The 25308-nt window shown below is 32.4% G+C and overlaps 1 protein-coding gene across 1 annotated transcript; it reads right to left on the reverse strand.

Moving 5' to 3' along the window:
- Positions 1-4214: 4214 nt before the first annotated feature.
- LOC128169058 (cilia- and flagella-associated protein 99-like) lies at positions 4215-24442 on the reverse strand. Its single transcript, XM_052835222.1, has 19 exons — positions 24345-24442; positions 23495-23625; positions 23227-23371; positions 20159-20253; positions 19938-20050; positions 17601-17692; positions 16853-16911; positions 15325-15432; positions 14279-14431; positions 12255-12343; positions 11809-12013; positions 11636-11694; positions 11461-11543; positions 11273-11325; positions 10312-10452; positions 10028-10111; positions 9861-9940; positions 7082-7262; positions 4215-4640 (listed from the first exon to the last, which is right to left on the reverse strand). Exons 2-19 carry the CDS (start codon positions 23606-23608, stop codon positions 4506-4508), a joined length of 1989 nt encoding a protein of 662 aa, XP_052691182.1. The 5' UTR covers positions 23609-23625; positions 24345-24442; the 3' UTR covers positions 4215-4505.
- Between the last annotated feature and the right edge of the window lie 866 nt (positions 24443-25308).

Below are 25308 nucleotides of genomic sequence, written 5' to 3' on the forward strand. Positions count from 1 at the left end.
TTATTGGTTACCGAGGCATTCTGGTGTATACCCAACCTTTATTTGTATTTAGTGCATTCTGGTATGTACATGTAGATTAAATCTTTATTGGTTACCGGGACATTCTGGTGTATACCCAACCTTTATTTGTATTTAGCGCATTCTGGTATGTAGATTAAATCTTTATTGGTTACCGAGGCATTCTGGTGTATACCCAACCTTTATTTGTATTTAGCGCATTCTGGTATGTAGATTAAATCTTTATTGGTTACCGAGGCATTCTGGTGTATACCCAACTTTTATTTGTATTTAGCGCATTCTGGTTTGTAGATTAAATCTTTATTGGTTACCGGGACATTCTGGTGTATACCCAACCTTTATTTGTATTTAGCGATTCTGGTATATAGAACAAATCTTTGTTGGTTACGGGGCATTCTGGTGTCTACCCAAGTTATATGTAATGACTGTATTTTAATATTCATATACATGTATACCAAACCTTTGCCTGTGATAAGCTCAATATGGTACACTCTATGATATGAGTATCATGATATACACAGAAACTTTATCTTTGATTAGCGCATTATGGTATGTACCCGGTTAATCTTTGGTAAGCATATCATGGTATTCCTAATCTGTATGATAAGCGTTTAATTGTATACACATCTTAACCTTCTTATTTTTTTTTATAGCCTTGCTATCAAAATAGGTTACCAAGAAACCGCGCACAACTGTTTATGAAACACATCAAAATTCTGTACAAGTAATTCATAACAACATCAACTAAATATTGTTCAATAAAAACCCTTTTTCAAGCTAATTTTTCTATCTTCTTATTCATTTTAAGCATAGATAAACAGTTTCTAACGTTTAACACATTCATTATAGGTTTAAAATTGAAATTTTCACTTCAACATTCAAAATGTAAACAAAAGCTTTGTTTACATGGCAAAGAATTGTAAGCTCTGTAACTCGCTTAAAACTCACAAATGACACTCAAATTTTGGTTGCTTATTAAGAATGGATCACTGAAGCATTGTAAACATTAAAATCGGAAATATATTTTTTGACCAAAATCGTGACCATGTCCCTTTAACAGAATATACCGAATAAAATGTTGAGGCTTTTAGTTATAGTTTTCTGTTACTTCTTTAATCTGTGACATACATGATCATGATCATGATCAAAATTCAGTCATTCCAAAGTTTAATGTTAAAGTATCAAACGATAAAAATGATCATATTCTATAATTGAATCATAAGAGTAACTCACAATTTCTTCAGGAATACTACATTTAAACGGCAATACATTTTATTTGCAAGATTTATTTGTTTTAATTATCAAAGAAGTAAGCAACCAACAAGCAGTTAGATATACAACTTGTTAAAAAAAATCCATACATATGTCTAAAACTCAAAATTGCTTATACAGAACTGTAACTTATTTAAGAAAGAGAAAAAAATCAGCATTATTTGAGACAGAAACATAAAAACTATGCATTTATACACACAGTTATACAGATATAATGTTAAGGTCAGAGACAAAATATTTTCTTTTATGCATAACTTTTAACATAACTTGGTACATTGCTCTTCTGTAATGTAATTGTAAAGAGATAGAGAAAAAAAAAAGGACAAGGAAAGAAAAAATATAGGGAATGAGGAGTTTAACTTTACATATCTACTATAAAACAGTGTATAGTAAGAAAAACTAAGGCAAAAAGTCATTAAATCAAAGTATAAGACACCATTTCTGCCAGAAAACATTGAAACTATTGATTTTTGCTCTGTTATTAGCATTGTATCTCAGGATGTTAAAGTAAAAACTGAGGGAGGGTATTTCTTCATACCCTTACAACACACTGAATGAATGTCTCTTCTGACCAAACTAAATTTTTTGGTTAACAAGGTCAATGTTTTAGGAACAACCGACATTCTAAACGACTCTCAGTTACCTCCAAGTACTGCCATACTGTGTGGACCTTGATAAGAATTTCTCCTGTGTCTGTGTTAGCTCAAGGTACAAAAGTTTGAATGCATATGGGAAATTAATGAAAAGAAAACTGACGGACAAAAGATGTTTGAGTTCTTGTAGGAATCAATACAGAAAATAAATAGAGTGAAATCTATTTATATAAACTTATTCTGATCAATTGTTTTACCTTGAACAAATGTACATTGTGTCTCCCGTATACTAATTAACCAGATAGCTGATTATGCCGTGGTTACAGAGTGGTTTGGTAGGAGCTCGCTAAAGTTACATCATTTAATGGTTCGCAACTTCGTAAAGCTGCATCTACAAATCCAACAAATTCTGTAACCATTAAGACCTATTCGCCTCTCTCTCTCTCTCTCTCTCTCTCTCTCTCTCTCTCTCTCTCTCTCAAGTGGGACTTTACACTTGTTTTGATGTCTGTTTGGTCAAACTTGTGCAACTTTTAAGCTAAGAAAAGTAATGTATCAACAAATTTGGAACGTATGTACATGATACAAACATTTCAAATAACGAAATGATTTGTTACCATGATATAGGTATTTTGCCCGTCATCCTGTACCAGGTACTTGTAGGTATGGAATGAGTATTGTATCTACATGGATACTGGTTGGCTGTGAAGCCTAAAGTAAATAATCAATGAATGTGAGAGGAAGGTAACACGAGAACAGAATGGAACCAGATATTGCTACCTTGAATTCATGAATACGGTAGTTTTTGCAAATTGAAGCAGGAATGATTAAAATAACCTTTCATTGTCATTGTTTAATGCAGATTGAAGATAAAATAATTAAGATTATTTGTCAATATTGCAGTTGTTTGTATAAGGTAAGGTAACAGAAACGATTTCTTATTTCTACAGAACTAAGACCTTACTTAAATACAATGATAAAATGAAAAACATTTTAGAAACAATATACGATACAACATAGATTTTTTCCCCTCATATTTCACATCAATGTAATGCGCTCAAATGCCGATTGTTTAACTTGTAAACATGAGTACAAATAATTGTTAAAATTCGAACAGAATTTAATCAAATAAATGCTTCTTAAGAACGTCTAATTGTTGAGAACATGTCAATAAACTTTCTTTCCACCGCTGGAATATAAAAAATCAGTCCTGCTCGGTCATATGTACGGAAGCGTAGGGGGGCCTACACTTGCTGTGTTTCAACTTATAAACTGCCCTCTTTTTTATTTTATTATCAAAATATAGATATTAAGACCTCTTTTTATGCAAATGTATTGAATAGTATTTTGTGATATCTATATACTTTATATCACCTTATTGAATTATACAAGTTTTATTGCTATCTACTTATCGACTTATCACAAAATATGAAGTTTGAAATGTTGATTTAAGATTTAATTGTGATAGAAATTAGGCAAAAATTAATGACATAAATGTTTGATAGTCATGTCGATATTTATATCAATTCATTGAAAATATTGTCATCAATGAACTTCGCGGAGCGAAATTCCTTACGTCACCTCACTCTGAATCTAGCTTGAGACGGCACATGTAGACTGTCATTGACAGATGGATATAAACAGAAATCAAAGAACAGTCATTACTTTACACTTATAGAAATTCCAATTCATATAAGTATTTGATACGTAACCAAAGGGCTGCTGTAGGAGCTATATTTAAGCAGTTTGTTATTATCTACTATGTTTGGGTTACTCGATCTCCATTAAAAATTTGATAATTTAATACCCTGTAAAATTTTAGTAATAATTATTTGCATGAGAGTCTGTTGCCTTCCGATGTATTGTCTAAATCTCAATTAATTTGTGTCAATGATTCGTGCCACTTTCTTTGTATTCAGATTCTCAAAGAATTGCTTTTAATGACTTCATTTTTCAGATATGTGTAATGTATAGTCAAGTATAACAAAAGAGCCCTTCAATCCTTGAATACTCAAAGGCTCCGCCCTCTCATGCCAAAAGGTTTATAATAGATTCCATCCACACTCTCGGGTCATCAAGTACCTATAGAGCTGCTATGATTCTCAAATAGGGTTTTAACATTTTTGAAAAGTAACATATTAATATATGTATGCACATCATATATTAATATACCCGGTACATTAAATTGATTTTTCTTTTTTTGCATTTTGGACGCTCTTCTTACGAATTTGCAAAATATATGCCATGATATTAAAGTACAAGGTTTTCAATCATATCTGATGAGATCTTTTGAGACAATGAAAAAATAGATGTCATTAAAATAAGTCCATATTTCTTTCACATACTTTAATTTTATTGAAAAACAATATACATGTAATAACATCTGTACGAAACAATAAAAAGTAAGTTAAAAAGTTACAGTATTACAAAATATCATTATTTCTCTTCATTTTGGTGTTACTTTCCCTCTGCAATTATTTCCTACTATTGCAGAAATAAACACAACAATACAGGAAATCGGGAGATATCCATGTTTGACTCACAGAGAACCATGCAGATAATCACAATTATCACAGACTTCACACAAACTGCTTTGTCTTTCAGTAATTTTGTGTTGGAGGACTATGAGGCCATGATGGCTGAAGCTGAGGCTAGCCTGGAGGCAGACTGGCTCTTCATCACTCCGTCCCCCATCAGGCGAGCCGCGCGCTCCTGTGTCATCTCCAACTCACGCCAACGGCTCTCTTCTAGGGCCTTCTACCAAAGGAAAAAGAATACAACGTAATCAGAAGTTGTAGTAACCAAAACCAGAAGTCAGTCACTGAGTGCTTAACTACCATCACAAAGGATATACTTATTACTTATACAGTGACAGCCCTGCAGATTAAATGTTTACAGTTCTTTCAATATCAAAACTGTTTTAAGTTGCATAGCCAACACAGATCCAACATGATATCATTTCCCATGATATGAAGCAACTTGCTGTAAACCAAACATTGCTGGGAAATATGGACTGAACAAACCATTTGGTATTTCAAGTGCAAACGATTAGCACAATGGTTAATCAAAGTACTGAAGTACTGACGGGAGTTGATTTTATCGATTATCATTTATTTTAAAATTAACTTATCTTGCATGGCAATTAGTTTCTAGTTTGTATTTGAATTACGCACTTTTTTATTATACGAATTTTTAATTTTTTTTTTTTAGACTTTTTCGACAAGAATTTCGAGAAACCCCATATGAATCATGTTTAGTAATATTTAAAGATAGATTTGAAACTATGTATAAGTATTCGAAGCTATTCTAAAAATTTATGGATCCAAGCACTATTGATATCGAACTCTAGTCTTGTTCAACCAGACGCTCGGCTGTCTCCGTTAATCTCCGACAAGCAAGAGAGCCTTTCTGCTTGTCAGAGATTTACGGAGTCAGCTGAGCGTTTGGTTGAACGAGGCTATATTAAACTCTGGCGTAGGAATACATGAGACTATTAAAATATCTTATTTGTTCATATTATATAAAATCTGACTATTTTCAAAATGTTTATTGATAAGTTTCCTTGAAAAACAATGCTTCAGCATACATTACTTTGATCTATTATTTTCAAGAACTAAGTCTTGTCAGCGGTGATGATTTGTGCTTAGGTCCAAACACTGTTTCACTTTCGGTTTGCCAGAGTAACTGCATAAGAGAGTTGATTAAAATCAACTCCCAAAAATCAAATGAGTTTTATTGAAATTGTTAAAATGGTGTCATGCTAACTAACCATAATGAACGGCAACTCATTACAGATTAAGAGGGGGTGGTGGTCATTTGTCAGTTCGAGACACTAGTTCAATACACCATAAAAAATCATAAAAAATATTGTTTTATTAGATTACTATAGTATATTAAGTCTATTAAATCACACACATTTAATATCTTCATAGGTGAAGTGACTTGAGACCAAGATGGAATTCTTTACTGAAACCTTCTGCTGTTCATAAATTTGTAATCATATTTGTCTTTATGCAGGAATGACTATTAATTGATCAATAAGAAGGGTGTAGGTACATTGTCTAGACTCAGTAGGAATAATGATTTCTGTGTTTCTGATGCAATCTGGTTTTGATTGCTTAGATTGATAAAATGAAAGGCCTTTTAGAAATTAAATATTAAAAAACATATATTTGTTCACATATAATGCCTCACAGTTTATAGATCATACGAGCATTTCAAAGTTCAATGTGTTTCCAAGGCAAATGTTTAATTTGTAAACATAAGCAACATTGATCAAGTAAACATAGATATAATTTAATAAGATAATTGTTCAAATTTTTGAAATTATTCAATATCCAATCTGATTAAAATATTTCTGTAAATTTGCTTTTTCCTTACAAGTGGCTTATGAATGTCCTATTTATAGTCATTTTTAAATTTATTCAAACTGGTTTTTTTTTCAAAATTAATTAAATTTATTTAAATCATTTTAAAAAATAATGGTCTTTCATTCAGATGTTTGAATGAAATTGAGCAGATCTTCCATATTTCTGTTAAAGTTAATAGCTTATATTATAGTATACTTGCGATAATTAGTGTCAACTTTAAATGAAACACGTTTTTTTTAGCTATAAAGTTGGCTTTCTTCAATCTATCACATGATATTGACAGCTAATTTAAGACTACCAGTAGAACCGTATTATACAAAAGACAGTGAGGAGGGTCAATACCTTCAGAAAGTTGAACAATTATTAAATTATAAATTGTATCTACGTTTACTTGATCAATAGTGCTTATGTTTACAAATTAAACATTTGGCTTGGAAACACATTGAACTTTGAAATGCTCGTATGATCTATAAATTGAGAGCCATCTAATTATTTGCTATTGATAAATATATGGTTTTTATGTAGTTTCTGATTGAGGCCTTTCCTTTTACCTACCTACATAATCGAGACTAGATTGCATCGGAATTAAACACAGAAATCATTATTCCTATAGAACTAACCACCAGTGTCAGGGTGCAATTATACTTGATATACACTTCACTAATGCCTTATAACTTATTTAATGACTTTTTGTTCAATCATCATTTGGTTTACACATGGTTTTACATAATTCTACTTTCAGTTTCAATAATTCTAGCTTTTGGTTGACTCCTTGTCTGATATATACAGACTGTTTATAGGATTCTACTTTCAGTTTCAATGACCTACCTTTTGGTTGATAAGACTCCTTGTCTGGTTCACTGACTGTTTACTTGGGACTACTTTCAGTTTTTCCTGCTCTCTTTTTCGCTGTGCCTTTCTTTCCTCTAGTTTTTTCTCCAACTCCAGAAGTTTAGAATCTTTTATTTCAGGCTTCTTTGGAATTAGACCTTTTTTCTTGCACTCAAACCTAAATCAAATTCAGTAAAATTGCCTAATACTATATGCTATCTTTTTTCGTACAATATGTAATTTTGTCTTTCGTGATGCTCTCAATAGAATTATACAGGTAGTACATGTATTAATATTTTGACAAACTATAAATTCCTAATTAAACGCGAGGAATTAATATCCGCGTAAAATCGCGAGAAGCACCCCTTGCGAATTTTAAAATCCTGCTTTGATTTTCTGAGAGCTGAAAATTATAAAAATATAAGTATAACTAGACTCTTGTTGCAAAAGCAACAAAAAGGTCTTCCGTTTTGATATACAGGAATCAATTTAACCGTAGACATTGCTTCTCTTACATACAGAAAATAGTTAATATGATAAGTATTGTAAATGATATATCCAGACGTTACTTACATGTAAAACAACGAGATTGAAAAATAAATCAATTTTTGAAGTACTCTCTGTGACGACCGGCAGTAATGCCGAACTAAACAAAACAGGTTACAAAGTTTGGTTGTTAAAAATATGATTTTTTTTAATCCTTCCGGTGAAAACCGGAAGTGGCAGTTGACAAAATAAAACCTGCTAAACATATCATCAATCAAATGTCTATCATTCATGAAAGCTTTGTGTCTCAATCACTTACAGTGACAAAATTCTTGCGGGCATCAAATTTGTAAAAGGGAAAGCTACATAGAGATATTTGAGATATCTCACCGGAAGGAACAGTTATTTGAAAATTTAACATTATAAAGATAACCAGCTAAGATTGTATACTGATATATTCATTCCATGTAAAAGAAATAAATAAAGAAAAAACATATCATTTGTAGTGCTTCCGGTGACAACCGGAAGTTACGCCGAACAAAATAAAATAGTTTAAAAACATGTACATATATAGGTCTATCATCCCACAAAGTTGGATTGTTCAAGTCGACATCGTTTATGAGATCTTGTCGAAATAAAGTTTTTTGTCTCTGGACAGGAAACAGACAAACGGAAGTGTTCAATGTAAATTGTATTAAATATTTCTTGTATACTTGTCTTTTGTACATTATTGTTCATCGAGCTCACTACAAATATCAAAGAAAAACAGTTAAACTGATAAAAAGTTCGATTTGTTTGAACTCCTCTTGTGTGGACCGGAAGTGACGGAAGACAAAATGTCTATCATCCATGAACGTTTTGCGCTATGATCACTTATAGTTTCTGAGAACTCATTTGTACAAAATGTGTTTCAAAAAAGCTACCTGAGATATTTGAGATATCTCACCGGAAGTAGAATTTTTTTGTTGATATAGCATTGCATTGATAACGTATGTATAGATTTATACTTATATATAAATTCTATGGCAAAATAATCTAATGCGTAAAAATAGTTATTTTTGAAGAGCTTCCGGTGACGACTGGAAGTTACGCCGAGCAAAACAAAATAGTGTAAACACATGTACATACATAGGTTTATCATCCCACAAAGTTTGATTGTTCAAGTTGTCACCGTTTTTGAGATCTCATCGAAATAAGGTATTTTGTCTCGGGACAGGAAACGGACAAACGGAAGTGCTTAATGTAAATTTTATTAGTTATTTTTTGTATACTTGCCCTTTGCATTTTATTGTTCATCGAGCACACTACAGATATCAAAAACAAAAAGTTAAACTGATAAACAGCTCGATTTGTATGAACTCTTCCTGTGTGGACCGGAAGTGACGGAAGACAAAATGAAACCGGTTAAACACATCCTCAATCCAATGTTTATCATCCATAAAAGTCTTGTCCTTTGATCTCTTATAGTCACTGATATCTCGTTTGTACAAAATGTGTTTCAAAAAAGCTTCCTGAGATATTTGAGATATCTCAACGGAAGTGGAATTTTGTTGTTGATATAACATCGCAAAGATTACTTTTGTGTATATTTATGCTAAAATATTTATTCTATTGAAAAGGAATTTAATACGTAAAAGTTGTTAATTTTGAAGTACTTCCGGTGACGACCGGAAGTTACGACGAACAAAACAAAATAGTTTAAACACATCTACAACTATAGGTCTATCATCCCACAAAGTTTGGATGTTTAAGTCTCTACCGTTTCTGAGATCTCGAATGTACAAGCTTTTTCATCGCGGGACAGGAAACGGACGACCGGAAATGATTTTTGACAAAATGAAAAAAACGCCTCGAGATATTAACACTTTCTATTAGTCCTGAAAATTTCAAGAAAATCTATCCAGCCATCTCTGAGAAATCTTGTGGACAAAAAAAGGGGAAAAAAAATAATAATAAAAAACCTTACAATCACTATAAGGTCTTCCGTTGGAAACGGAAGACCTTAAAAAAACCATATTTGCGATTTTATATTCTCGCAATTTGATACAAAACGGGCTGGGGGAATCCCTGAATTAAGTACGCGAGTTAAATGAGGAATCTATAGTACATGAATTTTCTCCTTTATTTTAAAAAATCTTATTGCTATTTCACAATGGTATGGTTACTGGTTACACTGAACTTTTCTACTCACGTTACTAGTTTTGTCCATGTATTTGATCAAATATTTAAGCATTGACCTGTTTCCATCAGATTTATATCTGACCTGAGATTTGAGCACTAAACTGTTTACCTTACGGCTGCTGACTTGGTCTGCTCCAGTCGATGTTTAGATATGGTTTCCAGTGTTTCTAACAGCATCTGATCCTTAGCCTAAATGATAAACAGAGGTCAAATTGAGTACCAGTAATTTTAATCTTAGATTTTTCAATTCTTTGAAGGCATCAATAAAGATCTCACTTGTTTGGATGCCAAGATGTCATCTCGCCTCTGTTCCTCTGTCTCTTTTTCTGCTATTCTAAATAGGGACAGTCTTTCTCTGAGCTATTCAACATAAACAAAATATTTTAATTCAACAAGGGAACAATTTGAAACCAAATAAGAAATATCTTAACACAGATAATATACCGGTACTGCAAATTAATATAAATGAAATAACAATTAAAAATAAAAACTAATTTTAAATATTGATTGATTTTTAGAAGGACATGTTCCAATAATCGATTATCAACCTTCTAACTGACCTCTGCAATGGACATCTCACTGAGCAATCCATGGCCGGATGTAGCTGTCAGATCCACAAACTTCTGGCGGATTATCGGGACGGCTTCCATTGCTCGGATCTGATGGATCAGCTCCATCCGTCTCCTCATTTCTTCCTCAGCCTGAAAGCAACATAGAATTTGTAAGCACAATAGAACAGTATAGCACCCATGCATTTTACGCTCCCCCTAACTGCAGATCGCAAACAAAACATGAAGCCATGCTTTTTAAGGTCTGCGCATTTTACAAAGCAAGTCATAAGGCATCGTTTTTTTTTTTAGTATTTTTCAGGAACATTTGCCAGCTTTTTGAAGAGCTATATTATCAGCTAATAGTCATGAAATTCTGCACCCATAAAATCTGAATGTTTATGGAGTTACCTCCCTTCAAAATGTTTCTATATACTTTTTACATGTATTTGAAAGGTAAAACTCTACACATGAGTTATCCAATCGAGAATAAAAAATTGTAATTTTCATGAATACCACATGAAAGAAGCAGGAAAATCCCTACCTGTCGTGGTTGTTTCTAAGAAAAAACCCTGGATTTTATATAGAACTGTGTTTAGCTACCTTAAATAGCTGTCTCTGTTTAAACATGGAATGAAAAGAAGCAATCTGCTGTATACAGGGAAATATTCGCCCCTGTTTTATTTTTGCCCTCTTCACACTCATTGTCAGAGGGCGAATTTTAGACTGGGCGAATTCTGTGTAACAAATAATATCTCAGTAAACATAACTGCAACTGGGCGAATTCAAGACTGGGCGAAACCATTTGCAAGTGTAAAAGAGTGAAAATAACATGGGGCAAAAACAACTTTAAGATTTGTAATTGCATGATTCAAAAATGAAAATATAATAAGATTGGTCAGTTCAGTGTTGATCAACACAACAATATAATCCAGAATAGTATGTAGCTAAGGGAGACAACTCTAAGACTGACCTCCTCCAGGGCCTGCTTCATCAGTTCTTTGCTCTCTTCATTCACTTCTTGGACTGAAAAAGTTACATAATGGTAATGGAATATCAGTAATATAAGCTAACAATAAGTGTATGTAGATATCTAAACTGATTTTATTTACCTTGTATATTAATTTTGATCAACAACATTTAATAGAAATAGTCACTGACCTATTTTACGCTTGTATTCCCGTAACTTTTTGGTCGCTTCCTTGGCATTCTTGTGTCCTTGCATGGTATCTTCAACTAATTGTCTAAAATTAAGTTAAATCTATTCAATAGTTTCCTCAGACAAAACAAAAATTAACAAAACAACTCTATGTAAATCAAGAGCATGTAAATTTACCTCATTTCTTTCTCTTCACTAAATTTCTTTTGAAGATAATCCTGCATCATTTTTTCTGTCTGCAAAGTGAAAAATTGCATGTTAATTCATATCAGGCCAAGAATTATTTATATATGTAAGCATCAATGATATTCAAAATATGATTTCTTTATTTCTGTTACACAGTGCCTTACCTCTTCTTTCATGCTTTTGACTTTCTGTTTGTTTTCCTGTATGAGATCTTGTCGCGCCAGGATTGCCTCCTCATGACTGAGCTTGCCCTGTAGGCGTCGACGCTCGATCTCAGCAAGCTCATCCTCCAAATCCTGCTGTCTCATCTCTGTCTGCCATTTCAAGAAATCACTGGCATCTTTGGCTCCTGCTTCTAGGTTCTCCCACCTGCAAATATAATGTTATGAATGACAAATACATGTAGCTTAAATGTGCCATTATTTTTACTGATAAATACATGTACTGTGTTAAACTGCTTTTGTTTAATTCTGATATTTTCTCAAACACTAGATCATCTGGGACTTTTTCATCAAATTGCTCAAATCTTATGTTATTGGGGTTCCTTATATCTTTTAGCATTTAGCAGTTTTAAGCATGTAATTTGGTGCTTTTTATTGCATGCACTTACTTTTTGATTTCCTCTGCCTCTTTTTTTCTGTATAGGTTTCCCTCACGTAATATGGTGGCAGTGTTCATCTTTATTGGTACTTCTCGGCTCTGGAAAACATTCAACATTGGTGATACAGATATTTAAACTCAAACTGAATGTTTAGTAAGAGCTCAATCATAATGCATTGATTCTTTATTTCATTAGCAGAAAAATTCACATGCCCATAATACATTCCAACACTACATTCAACCATTTTCTTGCAATCCAGCATGCTGTTTGAAATAATTCCCAAAAATTAAACCCAATCAAAACCACACCAAGCATTTTTATTAATATTTTGTAACAGTTCACACATCAAAGCCAGTTTTCCAGCCATTTTCTGTCAGCCCCAATAGTTTAATTGACCATTATTCTAATGCTTTTCTTCATTACCATATCTAATAAATCATGGTTATTTGCCCAAACTGGTCTTTTATTGCTTTTACTGCTATGGTATCCAGATAGATAAAGAAATTAATTTGTCTTACAGAGGAACAAAAGTGTTCACATGCAAATCTATTGATACACAATATACTTTGTAGATAAAAGGAAAATATATCCAGTGTGGTATATCATCACTTGATCTAATACATCATGGTTTCTTTATCTGTACGTATTTCATAAAATTCATGCAGTTTTTCTAAGTACCGGTACATATATCCTGAATACATGTGTGTTTTACTTACTTACTTACTGTTACAATAAATTCATGCAGCACATGATATACCGATATGATATTTTACAGTGATAATTTGGTTATTAGTAAACCTGTATATAAAAAGAATATAGTATGTGATATTTTGTTTTATTTTGATCCATTCATGCAGACAATACATTCAGTGCATGCTTTCACACAGTGCATGCTGGATTCATGTAGCAGATTTACGCCCGAGCTTCATGCAGCGACTTACATAGAGGCGGGATCTCTCCTCGGCCGTCAGTCTCCTGACAGACGACCCACGCGAAGATGCTGAGGACTAAATACAAAGGTCACAAAAAATTGTCAAATCCTTTGTAAACTTAATAGCAGGGTAGACTGTGAAGCCCTATTTCTTTTGACTATAGAGCTTTGTTAACCTAATTAATATACATCATTATATGTTTATACATTTGAATAATAATAAAAAAAACTCAATGATAAAAAGTACATGTTCAATGACTAGGGTTTTTTTCTTTCAATTGTTTGATTTATCATTCTAGTTTGTTTTTTTCAAAACCTCGTTACCTACATTACAACACCATTCATCTACTGATAAAGGGACATAACTTGGGCAATAACAAAACACACTACCACTAGTATTTCGTACAACAAATTAATATGCTTAAAATTATTATTTCATTTCTAAATCAAATTTTGTTAATTTATTGTATAGGAAGCTCAGATTATGTTTTTGGTGATGCCGTCACTACATCTAACAGGATCGTTCTACTCAACAGGGATGGTGCAGAACTACAGTGATGGCTTTACCAGAATTTTCCTATATTCCTGAAAAATTGTCTCAATAATTTTAGAACATACATGTGCTCCACAATAGCTTATCTTATATGCAAAGACTAATGGATTCTGAACCTAAACTGCTGAAATTTCTTGAGCAACATCTTCATGTTTTGGAATCATTATTATTTGTGGTGGTTAAATGTTTGCCAAGCTGTCATGGATTTCACTTGCCCTAGAATTCACATCACAACAAATGTGATCATTTACATTGATTTCATGCTACAAAGGAATCATTTTTATTTACCATGAATATAACCCATGAAATGTTTCCATGAACATTAAAATGATCCCATATCAGACTTTCAGTAAACTTGGGATTTGAATTCCCTTGAAGGGGGTTGGTGGTTTAAATTGTGCTTTGTCATTTAAACAGGATCACAGTTGTTTCTGAGCCTGAAATGACCCTGTTTTTTAAGATTTTTATGGAAAGGATGGTGGAAGGAGAGAGGTACTTGTAATGAGAAGCAAGAATATATAACGGCCTTGTTTACAAATTTAAACGTACCAGGAAGGAGGGGGGTGGGTTGGCTCTGTGTCTCTCAAACTCCAGCTTGGCCTCCTCCTCACTGACAATGTTATTCAAGATTTCAATGGTTTTCTCTGATTTGGCTGGGTTAGCACAGGCAAACTTGATTCCAGAAGCTTCCATCAGTCTCTCCTAAGGAACATATCGATATCATTAACACAAATTTTCCATAATACCAGGTATAATCATATTTTTATGTATGATACATGTGATAAGTAATGACCAGTTCATGGTTTACAATTTCTAATATTGAAAGGATCACCTGCCATGAATTGTGTGTCCTTTAAACCGTGATTTTCATCAAATTCATTTAAAAATTGCCCTCGAATATCAACAGAACAACATTATGTAATTATGATTGTTAATAATTATTTCATTAATTAATACAATATACCAAGACAACTTCATAAATAGAAATGACTCTGACCTAATTCCCTGTGTATAATTGATTATACATGTAGTGAACATGTTCAAGGCACTGAGATTAAAGTTATTCATGCAGAAATTTATGCAAGTTACATTTGTGGCTGTACTTTAAAGCATTATGTAAAAGATTGGAGACATTAACCTTCTCTTAATTTATCAAATAAGATGACAGACTTTTATCTGCTTGATTTATACATCTAGGCGGAATAAAGTGATTACAATCCATAAAATTAAATTTCAAACATTTAAAATTTGATTGTAAGAATTAAAATGGGTTGGTTGAATAATTAAATACCTTAACTGAAGAAGTAAATTGATGTTTCAATCCATTTGTGATATGTTTTTTTTTATAGTAACAGTATTTTCGAACAATTCCAATATTTATAAGTCTCCTCTTCAGAATTCAGGTCTTCAGCTTATCACACATATAATATACTCAAGTAAGACTTTATCTCATGCTAGTGATAATGCAAATTATTTTGAAAGTCATCATACTTAGTCCTCAAAAAGTACATAAGGTGCATGATTCAATAAGATTTACAAAATTCAGCTATTCTCCAGTTGTGCAAAAAATGCATGATTCATTAAGATTGACAAACCTCAGCTATTCTCCGATTTGATTCCTTACACTTCTTGATTTGGCTGAACTCCTTCGGCTCAGAGTAAAGTGTTTTGGGAACTGGTTTATGTTTCTTCAACTTGGGAATCTTAAAGATGTAAAAACACTATTAATGAAACTTTCATTTTTAAAATCAAAAGACTTCAAAGACAGAAAACTAAATATCAGATAACCTTTACAGTACTCATGCTGAAAATTGCTGACAAAGCAATACTCATGCTGAAAATTGCTGACAAGGCAAACTCAAAGATAAATTTATATTTCATGTATGTATTATTATTTCAGTATCTGCTTAAATTTGGTAGTTTCTTTTTTGATAAAGGAATTTCAATTCTTTAAAAAAAAAACGATGACTGATTTATTTCTCCTTGAACAACTGTAAAGTGTATGAGCAAGGCATTGGTTGAGCATAATGTCTGCCTATGTCTTCAGATTAAGTACACTTTTTTAGAATTGATTTAAAGCTTCTTAGTTACATTGACTAACTGGCTCTGCGATCAGTATACTTCTTGGATGGGGCTGTGTATATAAGCTACACTGACTTACTAGCTCTGGGATCGGTATATAAGTTACATTGACTTACTATCTCTGGGATCAGTATATTAGTTTCAATGACTTACTCGCTCTGGGATCAGTATATTAGTTACAATGACTTACTCGCTCTGGGATTGGTATATTAGTAACAATGACTTACTGGCTCTGGGATCAGTATATTAGTTACAATGACTTACTCGCTCTGGGATCAATATATTAGTTATTTTGACTTACTTGCTCTGGGATCAGTATATTAGTTACAATGACTTACTCGCTCTGGGATCAGTATATTAGTTACACTGACTAACTGGCTCTGGGATTGGTAAATTAGTTACACTGACTTACTGGCTCTGGGATTGGTAAATTAGTTACAATGACTTACTAGCTCTGGGATCAGTATATTAGTTATTTTGACTTACTGGCTCAGGGATCAGTATATTAGTTACAATAACTTACTGGCTCTTGGATTGGTATATTAGTTATTTTGACTTACTGGCTCAGGGATCAGTATACTAGTTACAATGACTTACTGGCTCTGGGATCAGTATATTAGTTACACTGACTTACTCGCTCTGGGATCAGTATATTAGTTACACTGACTTACTGGCTCTGGGATCAGTATATTAGTTACAATGACTTACTCGCTCTGGGATCAGTATATTAGTAACATTGACTTACTCGCTCTGGGATCAGTATATTAGTTACAATGACTTACTGGCTCCGGGATCAGTATATTATTTACACTGACTTACTGGCTCTGGGATTGGTATATTAGTTATTTTGACTTACTGGCTCTGGGATCAGTATATTAGTTACCCTGAATTACTGGCTCTGGGATCAGTATATAAGTTACACTGACTTACTGGCTCTGGGATTGGTATATTAGTTATTTTGACTTACTGGCTCTGGGATCAGTATATTAGTTACAATGACTTACTGGCTCTGGGATCAGTATATTAGTTATTTTGACTTACTGGCTCTGGGATTGGTATACTTCTGGGACGGGGCTGTGTGATGTTGAATGGTTTTATTTCTACAAAAACAAAATCAGAAAAACATTGAATCATACACATCATTGTACAAATAAGACCATTGTATAAATGTATATTTAAAGACCTAACTTTTTTGGGATAAACCAAAGCAATAATGAAACATCCACATAGCTTTATTATAAGGAAAAACGATGTGAAATGTTGAACAAATTGTTCAGCTTCTATAAAATGTGAAGTCAATCATTAATATTAAAACGTTACCATAGAGGGATTGCTATGTAACATTGCTTCATTAGATCTCTCTCTCTTTCTCTCTTTCTTTCTTTCTTTCTTTCTCTCTCTCTCTCTCACTCTCTCTGTAACAATTGAGAGATTAGTAAATAAAATTGCTTCTGTCTCCCTCTCCTTTTCTCTCCCTGACTGTTTCTCTCTCTCTCTCTCTCTCTCTCTCTCTCTCTCTCTCTCTCTCTCTCTCCCTTACTCTCTTTACTCTAACCAATGGAGAGTCTCTCTGTTACACCATCTTACACCACTTGCTATTTTGTAACCATGGAGAGATGGTTGTGATGCCTGCAGCACCTTTCCTGACAAGAAGAGACCGATGAGGTCTTTGTACAGCTAGCTCAATTTGATTTATCGATTAAAGTTACCAAAACAATATTTGATAGACTCTTTATTGTGCTAAATTATGGATGTAATTTCTGTTCACGGTTTTAATGAATAAAGTTACCTGTAGTTGGCAAGTTTTTACGTTTGGGTTTGAGTCTGTTGGCAATCTTATCTTTCATTTGGCCTATCATTTCTTGAAGTTCAGGCATCCATCTGATAGAATAAAAAAAATCATCATATAAATCAAGGATCAGTCTGGTCAATATTCAAAATATCATTAATCAAAAATCAATCTACTTTCCTAAAAGTGTACTTATTATATCTAGCTACTCATAGAGAGCAAAGAAATTCTGACTGAATGAAATTAAATATATAGTTTTTGACATCTCAATAGTTATCACTGGCCATTCGTACGCCCATCATTGTCTACATTTTATATGCTCTGATCCCCTATACAGACCGATATATCATTAATCCTTGTCTTGCACATGTATATGTCCCTACATTTTAAAATTTATATTGTTATATAAGTCATTTAATACACATTTAGTTTCCCTGATTGTAAAAGTATTCATTCAATTCATTGGATGAGGCAGATTGGAGATTCTGATTTTCCTACATACTATCTTCCTTCCATCAAGTAAGCAATTTTAATAAAAGAAACAGGGAGATAGATCATGGTAGCTGGTACATGTGGTGATTGAATCTCCTCCGGCTGTTGACAACTTCTCTCTATAACTTATGGTCAGCTCAGAGAGGTCAGACATGGACACATTCTAAGTCAGAAATAGATATGTTCTAGGTCACTGGTAGAAAACAATCAGGCCCAAGGAAGCTAGGTCGGGACTTGTTTATTTATGTTTGATTGAGGAAGATATGAGTGATCTCTAAATGGAATAACAATGTACAGTAAAACTCGGTTATATCGAAGTCCTAGGGACCAATTGATTTACATCGTTGTATCCGTAATTCGTTATATCCGTATAACGAGGTCGTAATAATAATTATAGAGAATTGACTATATACATGTTTTCTTTCACCAGACTGTAATTTTTGTTAATTGAGGCTTAAAATAAAAATACATTTCTTTGATACCTTTGATAATCGGATTATGAATTAAAAACTATTTATAAAAATAAATTCATTTAAACTATTACATTAAATGGTAGTGCAAACTTTTTTAACTGTAAAGAAGTTCGTTACAAAAGTGTTAAATTTTGTTATTATTTACCTTTACGGGACTCAAAATGAGTTCGCTATATCCGTAAGTTCGTTATATCCGAATTCATTATAACCGTAAATTTTGGCTAATATTTGTTAAGAATTTTACCGGGGATTCAAAAACACTTCGTTATATCCGAGAATTTGCTATATCCGTGTTCGTACTAAACGAGTTTTACTGTATTCATTAGATGTAGGTCACTCGGGGCTGAGATGGAAATAAACACAAAGTTATGAGAAAACCCTATATTAGTAAGACCTAGGAGATAAAGCTTGTCTATTTATATGTACAAATTAAGGCTATATAAATAGTAGAAAGGTATCACAGTAAAGAGGTATCGACCATAGCACTGTATAATCATTAATAACAGAAATCTGCTTTAAATTCTGAAATTCTATTGTGTCAACAATAACTTTTAATTTGATGTTTTATGACTTTTTTTCTGGTGTTGGATAAATAAACACTTCAACATCCATGCAGGGTATGATCTGATTCTGTCAAAGTAAACATTCCACAACCTGCTGACTTTTTGCTATACATGTATCTATAACTAAATGTTACACAGGTGAAACAGAGCTGGAATTCTACCTGAAAATATCAGCTTGACTGTTATTAAGGTCAAACATACCCCCAGGCCATGGGATTTTAAGAAAAAAATATTGCTCTCTTCGGGAAAGACTGAAGACTACTTTCTTGGTGTGTATATATGTATATAGATGTGCTTGTTTGTTTTTCTTTTTTTATGGGAGGGTGGGTTAAATATTTGGGATTGGTGTAATAGCACTACATATACAGTCAAACCTCCTTATCTCAAATTAGCTGGGACTAGTTAAAAACTTGGAGATATCCAAGTATTCGAGATATCAAGGGTAAAATACTTAAAGTTTAAGTGTTTGGGACTAAAAAATCACTTCGACATATCCATTGTATTCGAGATATCGGTGTTTGAGATACCGAAGTTCAACTGTATCTATTTTTGAAACCCAAAAATATGCTTTCCAATAGGTTCTGTTACACATGTTACAGTTTATCAAAGCTTTAAATGCAAATTACATTTATTATGAACTGTTAATCTGCCTTGATGTTAAACCATTAACAGAAAGCTTAAAACTCGCGACATGTGGGGAACATGGAAATAAATGCTATTGCATGAATTCATTCTGATGGGTTTTTCTTCAAGTCCATTAAGTTACTAGATAACTTGCAATGCTAGCCCTATTTTGGGTGCCTTGTTACCTCTGAATGGAGGAGATCATGTTGGTCTCCACAAACACATGCTCATAGTATTTCTCCCAGCCATCCTGAATCCAGGTCAGTAAATTCTTCTCATCCAGGAAAAAATTCAGGAACTGGAATAATTATTACATTGGAATATAGATGCATTAGCTCAGTATGTAAATCCACAATGTAGGATCCATCCATATATCATTGAATGAAACTATCAAGTAAATCCTTACCCTGTACATTCGGTTTATGTCTTGTGATGAAACAAACTTTCGAAAATGAGCCATTCCCAGTTCATCCAATCGAAACAAAGCCAAGTAACACACAACTGCAAGCATATATGGATATGATAATCTTGATTATCTTAAATCTATTACATAGGATATACAATACACATTGTATGTCTTATTCCGATCCTTTTATTCAGTTCATTACTTAATTTTGGTATAAATTTCTATAAATTACACAATTCAAGTCCATATTGTTTTACCTAAGAAATAAAGAATCCTCATGAAACTTTCACAAGTATATGCATAAAGCAACATGGTCAAATCATCTTATATAAACAACCAGACTTGAGGACTTATTTACGATTAATTAGGAATATGAATTTTATTTTTTGTCAAAAATATCAACTCCATGAGTATAGGTTTTCAGTGTCCACCACAACAAGCTACAATACAAATGTACTGTATTAACCTTACTAATACAATAGATGAATAACATGTATATGTATATTGATTTCATGTTGGTTGACACATGCAGATCATGTTTCTTACGGCTAAAAAGAGAGAAAATGCTAATGTTAGGCCATTTGGGTGATAAAAATGCACCTATAACAACATAATAAAAACCAAATATGCTTTGTGTTTAAGTTTGGATTTTTTTTATTAAATCATCAAGTTAATATAAAACTTCGGTTGTTTCAAATGTATGATTTACAGAAATTATTTGGTGAAAAATTAAAAACTTTAAATTTATTTCAATCAATAATATCTAAATAATTTATTTCATTTGCCTTTGATAGATTAAGTTAATGTAAGACTACATGTAAAACTGGCAACCCCAAACATGTATATACAGCTTACTCCACTTGAATGAAATCGCTGATTTTGAAATTCTGCTTTTTTTTAAATTAAAATAAATCCCCAGTTTTAGCCTCTCATATTCTTTGCATTGAATTAACAGTTATAATCAAATTTTGAAATATCGCTTATATTGAAGTCACTGATCAGTCCTCAGAGGTGATCATTGAGTTGTTTTCACAACGGTTATATTGAAGTTCTCTCTGACTCTGTCGTCACAGTTGGTGACAGTAATTATGCTTGACTGACCTGTTGATATACAAAGGTGTGAACTGATAAGTTCTCATCTTATGTGTTTTTATACTTTAAAAAAAAAAAAAAAAATTATTCACTGTTGAATTCTTTGATTTTACATGTACGGACATATTGAGGCTAGAAATAATATGGAAACCCAACAGAAAAGAAAAATAAAATTGTATACTTGTGTGGTAGTGTTGATTTTGCGTGTGTTTGTTTATTAAATCAAAAGATCAATATGTGTGTTTAAATAAAATAAAATATGTGTTCACGTTCATGTTGTTTTCATCAAATCATCATTTCATTCTATATCCATCTTCTTCTATTGCATGTTACTATTAATAACAAAACGACCTGATCGACGAGACAGTTGTATGTAAAAATATCAACGCATTTGATTGGCCTAGCCACTTTGGCGGGTCATGCATTTTATAAAAAACCAGTTAACAGGTTCTGGGAGGGACCAGACCAGTTACGGCTCAGGGCGTAGGCAGAGCATATTCTAGCCACTTACGTACATATAAATAGTTACATACACAGTAAGTAGTTTTTATCTCCTACTAATATTTCCTCTTTTGAATAAGTGAATGAATGAATATTTTTATAGTCTGCCAGACGTATATATTAATTTAGTATTCTGATAATTTTACTTTATAAATAATGAAAACGTAATGTTGAAGTTTACTTGTAACGCTGTATTCTATGCTCTAATATTTCATGTACTTTTTAATTGAAATACGGCACTGTTCCAGGTATATGTGACAGCTACATTGCCCAGATATAGTTAGATTAGATTCAGCTCGATTCCATAAATCGGTACGATATCCTTAGATATGCACATTATTACATTTATATTATATGTAATTCTAGAGTACTATTTTATAGCCAATTATAGCAAGTAACTGAGTATAAAGTTGCTGATATCATTTTAAATTATCAAGTTCAATAACATAAACGTAATTATTTTATTACCAATGTTAGAGGCTGTGGGACTGTGTGTTTTACTTATATATAACAAATACATGTTAGCGTGCAAATGAAATTATTGTTTGTCATATTGTATATTAATATTTATGTTGATTATTGTAGGGCTGATCCCATATAATAGTCCTTGGGTCAGGCAATAAAGTGAGATAACCCACAACCGGACTTGTTTTCCTTTATAAAACACCGGCTACACTTGGACACTATAATTATGAACTAGTAACTAAAGGGTATTGATAAAAGGAGAAAGCCTAAATTCGAAATAGCTAAGGATTTGAGATTAACCCAGATACACTTACGATTATAAACAAGTAGTGTTCATCCCTAATATTTGAAGCGTTTGAGACTACTGATTTCTCTTTAAAACATAAAAAAAAATGTGATTAAGCATTTAGATGAGGTTATTAAAAAGATTGTAACGAAATTAAACTTACAAAACTTACTGATATTTAAATTAAACTTTAAGGGACTAATATTCCATGTTATCTCTTCACTGTAATAGGGAAACGATGACCAAATAATTTGTCCAGGTTTGTTCTTTATTTTAGATTGGGATTAAACTTTTAAAGATGGCGACTTCACTGTAATAGGAAAACGATGACCAAATAATTTGTCCGAGTTTGTTCTTTATTTTAGATTGGGATTGAACTTTTAAAGATGGCGACTTCACTGTAATAAGAAAACGATGACCAAATAATTTGTTCGGGTTTGTTCTTTATTTTAGATCGGAATTGAACTTATAAAGATTTCGACTACCTCATTCGGTCAATTTTGCTTATATTGAATTATGGATATTTTAAAATATTTGAATGGTTATCTGAATTTTAATATATCCGGAGTATGCTGTACCTGTGTTTATCATTGAATTAAGTCTCTATAATGCAATAATTATCACCTGAGATTTTATGCAAACTTCTCTAATCCAAATAAAATTATGCTTGTCATACACGATGATGAGTATAATTTTCATGTTTTTCTCAATCACTAAGATTTACCTGTGTAAAGGTTTTGTTCTGAGCGAAGGGTTTTCTTTCCATCCTTAGCATAAAATCCATCCAGGACAACTTGCATTAGGTTGGAATAACGAACACACTCAGAGAACACTTCCACAATAAATGTCTGATCACTATCATCATAAATCTAGAACATAAATATAGACAATTCATCAAACAGAAGTAAAATTGACGAGTTAATCAATTATTAGACTTGTATAAACCCCTGACAGGTGAATTATTACACCTGTGAGTGGACGCCTGCTCTTACCTGGTTGTTTTTCAGATATTTGTTGACGTGTTCCTCAACTGATTGTGTGTCACTGTTGTATGAATCCAGCACCCGAATACAATGGACCAGTAACTGTCCATGGGATAAACTCATCTTGGTTTTTTTTATTCCTAAACAATAAATTATCATAAATTCAATTCATTTATTGACAATTACCATGTCGGCATACAGTCATGAATATGAGTTACATAAAACAAAAACATTAAACATAGCATGCAAAAGTTAAACATTAACTAATAAATCTACACAACAAATCTACAATGGACAAAACATTGGGTGAACAAATATCATGAACAAAATCTGTATGGTTTGATCTCTTTTCTTTCACAAAAAGAAGTTGACATTAAATTATTATGAAAACAACCTAATTGACCAAGACACTTATGAATATTATGATCCCGTAAGATATAAATTTGTAAACTAATTAAAGTACAAACGTGTATATTGTATAAAAGTATTTTCTGCTGGTTCATATCACATATTCTGGGTTTGTACCGCCATACCGGAAATGCTTTAAAAATCTTAGCATCACGCAAGAAAGAAATATTCTACATTATATACAGACACTTTGGTTTTCTTTGTAAATCTATGGAATTTATTTCATTAGGCCCTAACCATACATTTATTAGAATAACGCAACATTCACTTTTGCTGATCAAAATAGCTGGCCTAGCTGGACTGGTCGACAGATATCTATGCTTGACTTTCCGACTCAAGTCTAGCGTTTTACTTCATTAGATAATGTTAACATTTCATTCAATAAAACAATAGGGGTAGTTAAAATAGTGATAAATATGCAAAATCATTACTTGAAGTCAAATAAAAATACCTTCAACCTTGTTGCCAATGTCCACAAAACAGCAAGCGTCCAATCGACAAAGATAATAGCACACATAACTAAAGAGCCCACATGAACAACGGCTCAAAATCCGAAATACTTTATCGACATCGGACTGGTTTATTATGATAATAATAACTATTATTATACTATAGGGTAAATTTTTTTCTCAGAAACAAATGCCTGTGCTTCATCAGCAATATGTTCATGTCTGTCCTAGCTCTTTCAATCATCCAACTCTTTCCCTCTTGTATGTTTATTGATCATTTTGATTGGATGTTGTATGTACAGTCTAATTGGTAAATAAAGAAATTGAATTGAATTGAATATAAGCACGGATCCAGGATTTTTTCCGGCTTGTGGGGTTGTTACTATGGGGTTTTTAAACTGTTTGGTTGAAAGGGGGTCCATAACCTTAACTATATATATAATTTACTATATTATGTATATATTTTTTGATATCTCTGAGTTGATATGAACATGATGAAGGTGACACACTAACGTCACACCCCGCCCCAATCGATCTTAATGTATGATCAATGATGTACAGAATAGAACATTTATTTCTATAATTTAGAGACCAGAACATGCAAGTATGAATTAAATTATTATTATTACAGGAGAAGAATATTCCAATGAATCGTATAACAATTATTAAAGTATAACAAATGTTATCGTTAATTAGCAACAATTTTGTAAAAGGAGTACAGTGTATAAAAAGTGTATGACAACTACATAGCATGTTATCATGTACCCTTTCATTATCCTTGGCTTTATTTTTCTTATTACATACAGATTACTTAGATAATGATAATGACTTCATTTGATATTGAATTATCAAAAGTCTGAAATTGCAGACATTGAGTAAAAAAAAATGAAGTGCAATTTTTTTTCCAATTCAGTTTATTCACTCAAACCATGAAATGGTACATGAGGTCAATCATTATATAGAGTT

Source organism: Crassostrea angulata, unplaced genomic scaffold, assembly GCF_025612915.1.
Source record: "Crassostrea angulata isolate pt1a10 unplaced genomic scaffold, ASM2561291v2 HiC_scaffold_92, whole genome shotgun sequence".
NCBI lineage: Eukaryota > Metazoa > Mollusca > Bivalvia > Ostreida > Ostreidae > Magallana > Magallana angulata.

What these genes read in the sequence shown, in the direction of transcription:
- LOC128169058 (XM_052835222.1), bottom strand. Translation starts at nt 23,608, where the DNA reads ATGAGTTTATCCCATGGACAGTTACTGGTCCATTGTATTCGGGTGCTG. An exon ending in AATATCTGAAAAACAACCAG is followed by an intron (nt 23,372 to 23,494) that starts GTAAGAGCAGGC and finishes TTTATGTTCTAG; the next exon opens with ATTTATGATGATAGTGATCA. An exon ending in ATGATCTCCTCCATTCAGAG is followed by an intron (nt 17,693 to 19,937) that starts GTAACAAGGCAC and finishes TTATTCTATCAG; the next exon opens with ATGGATGCCTGAACTTCAAG.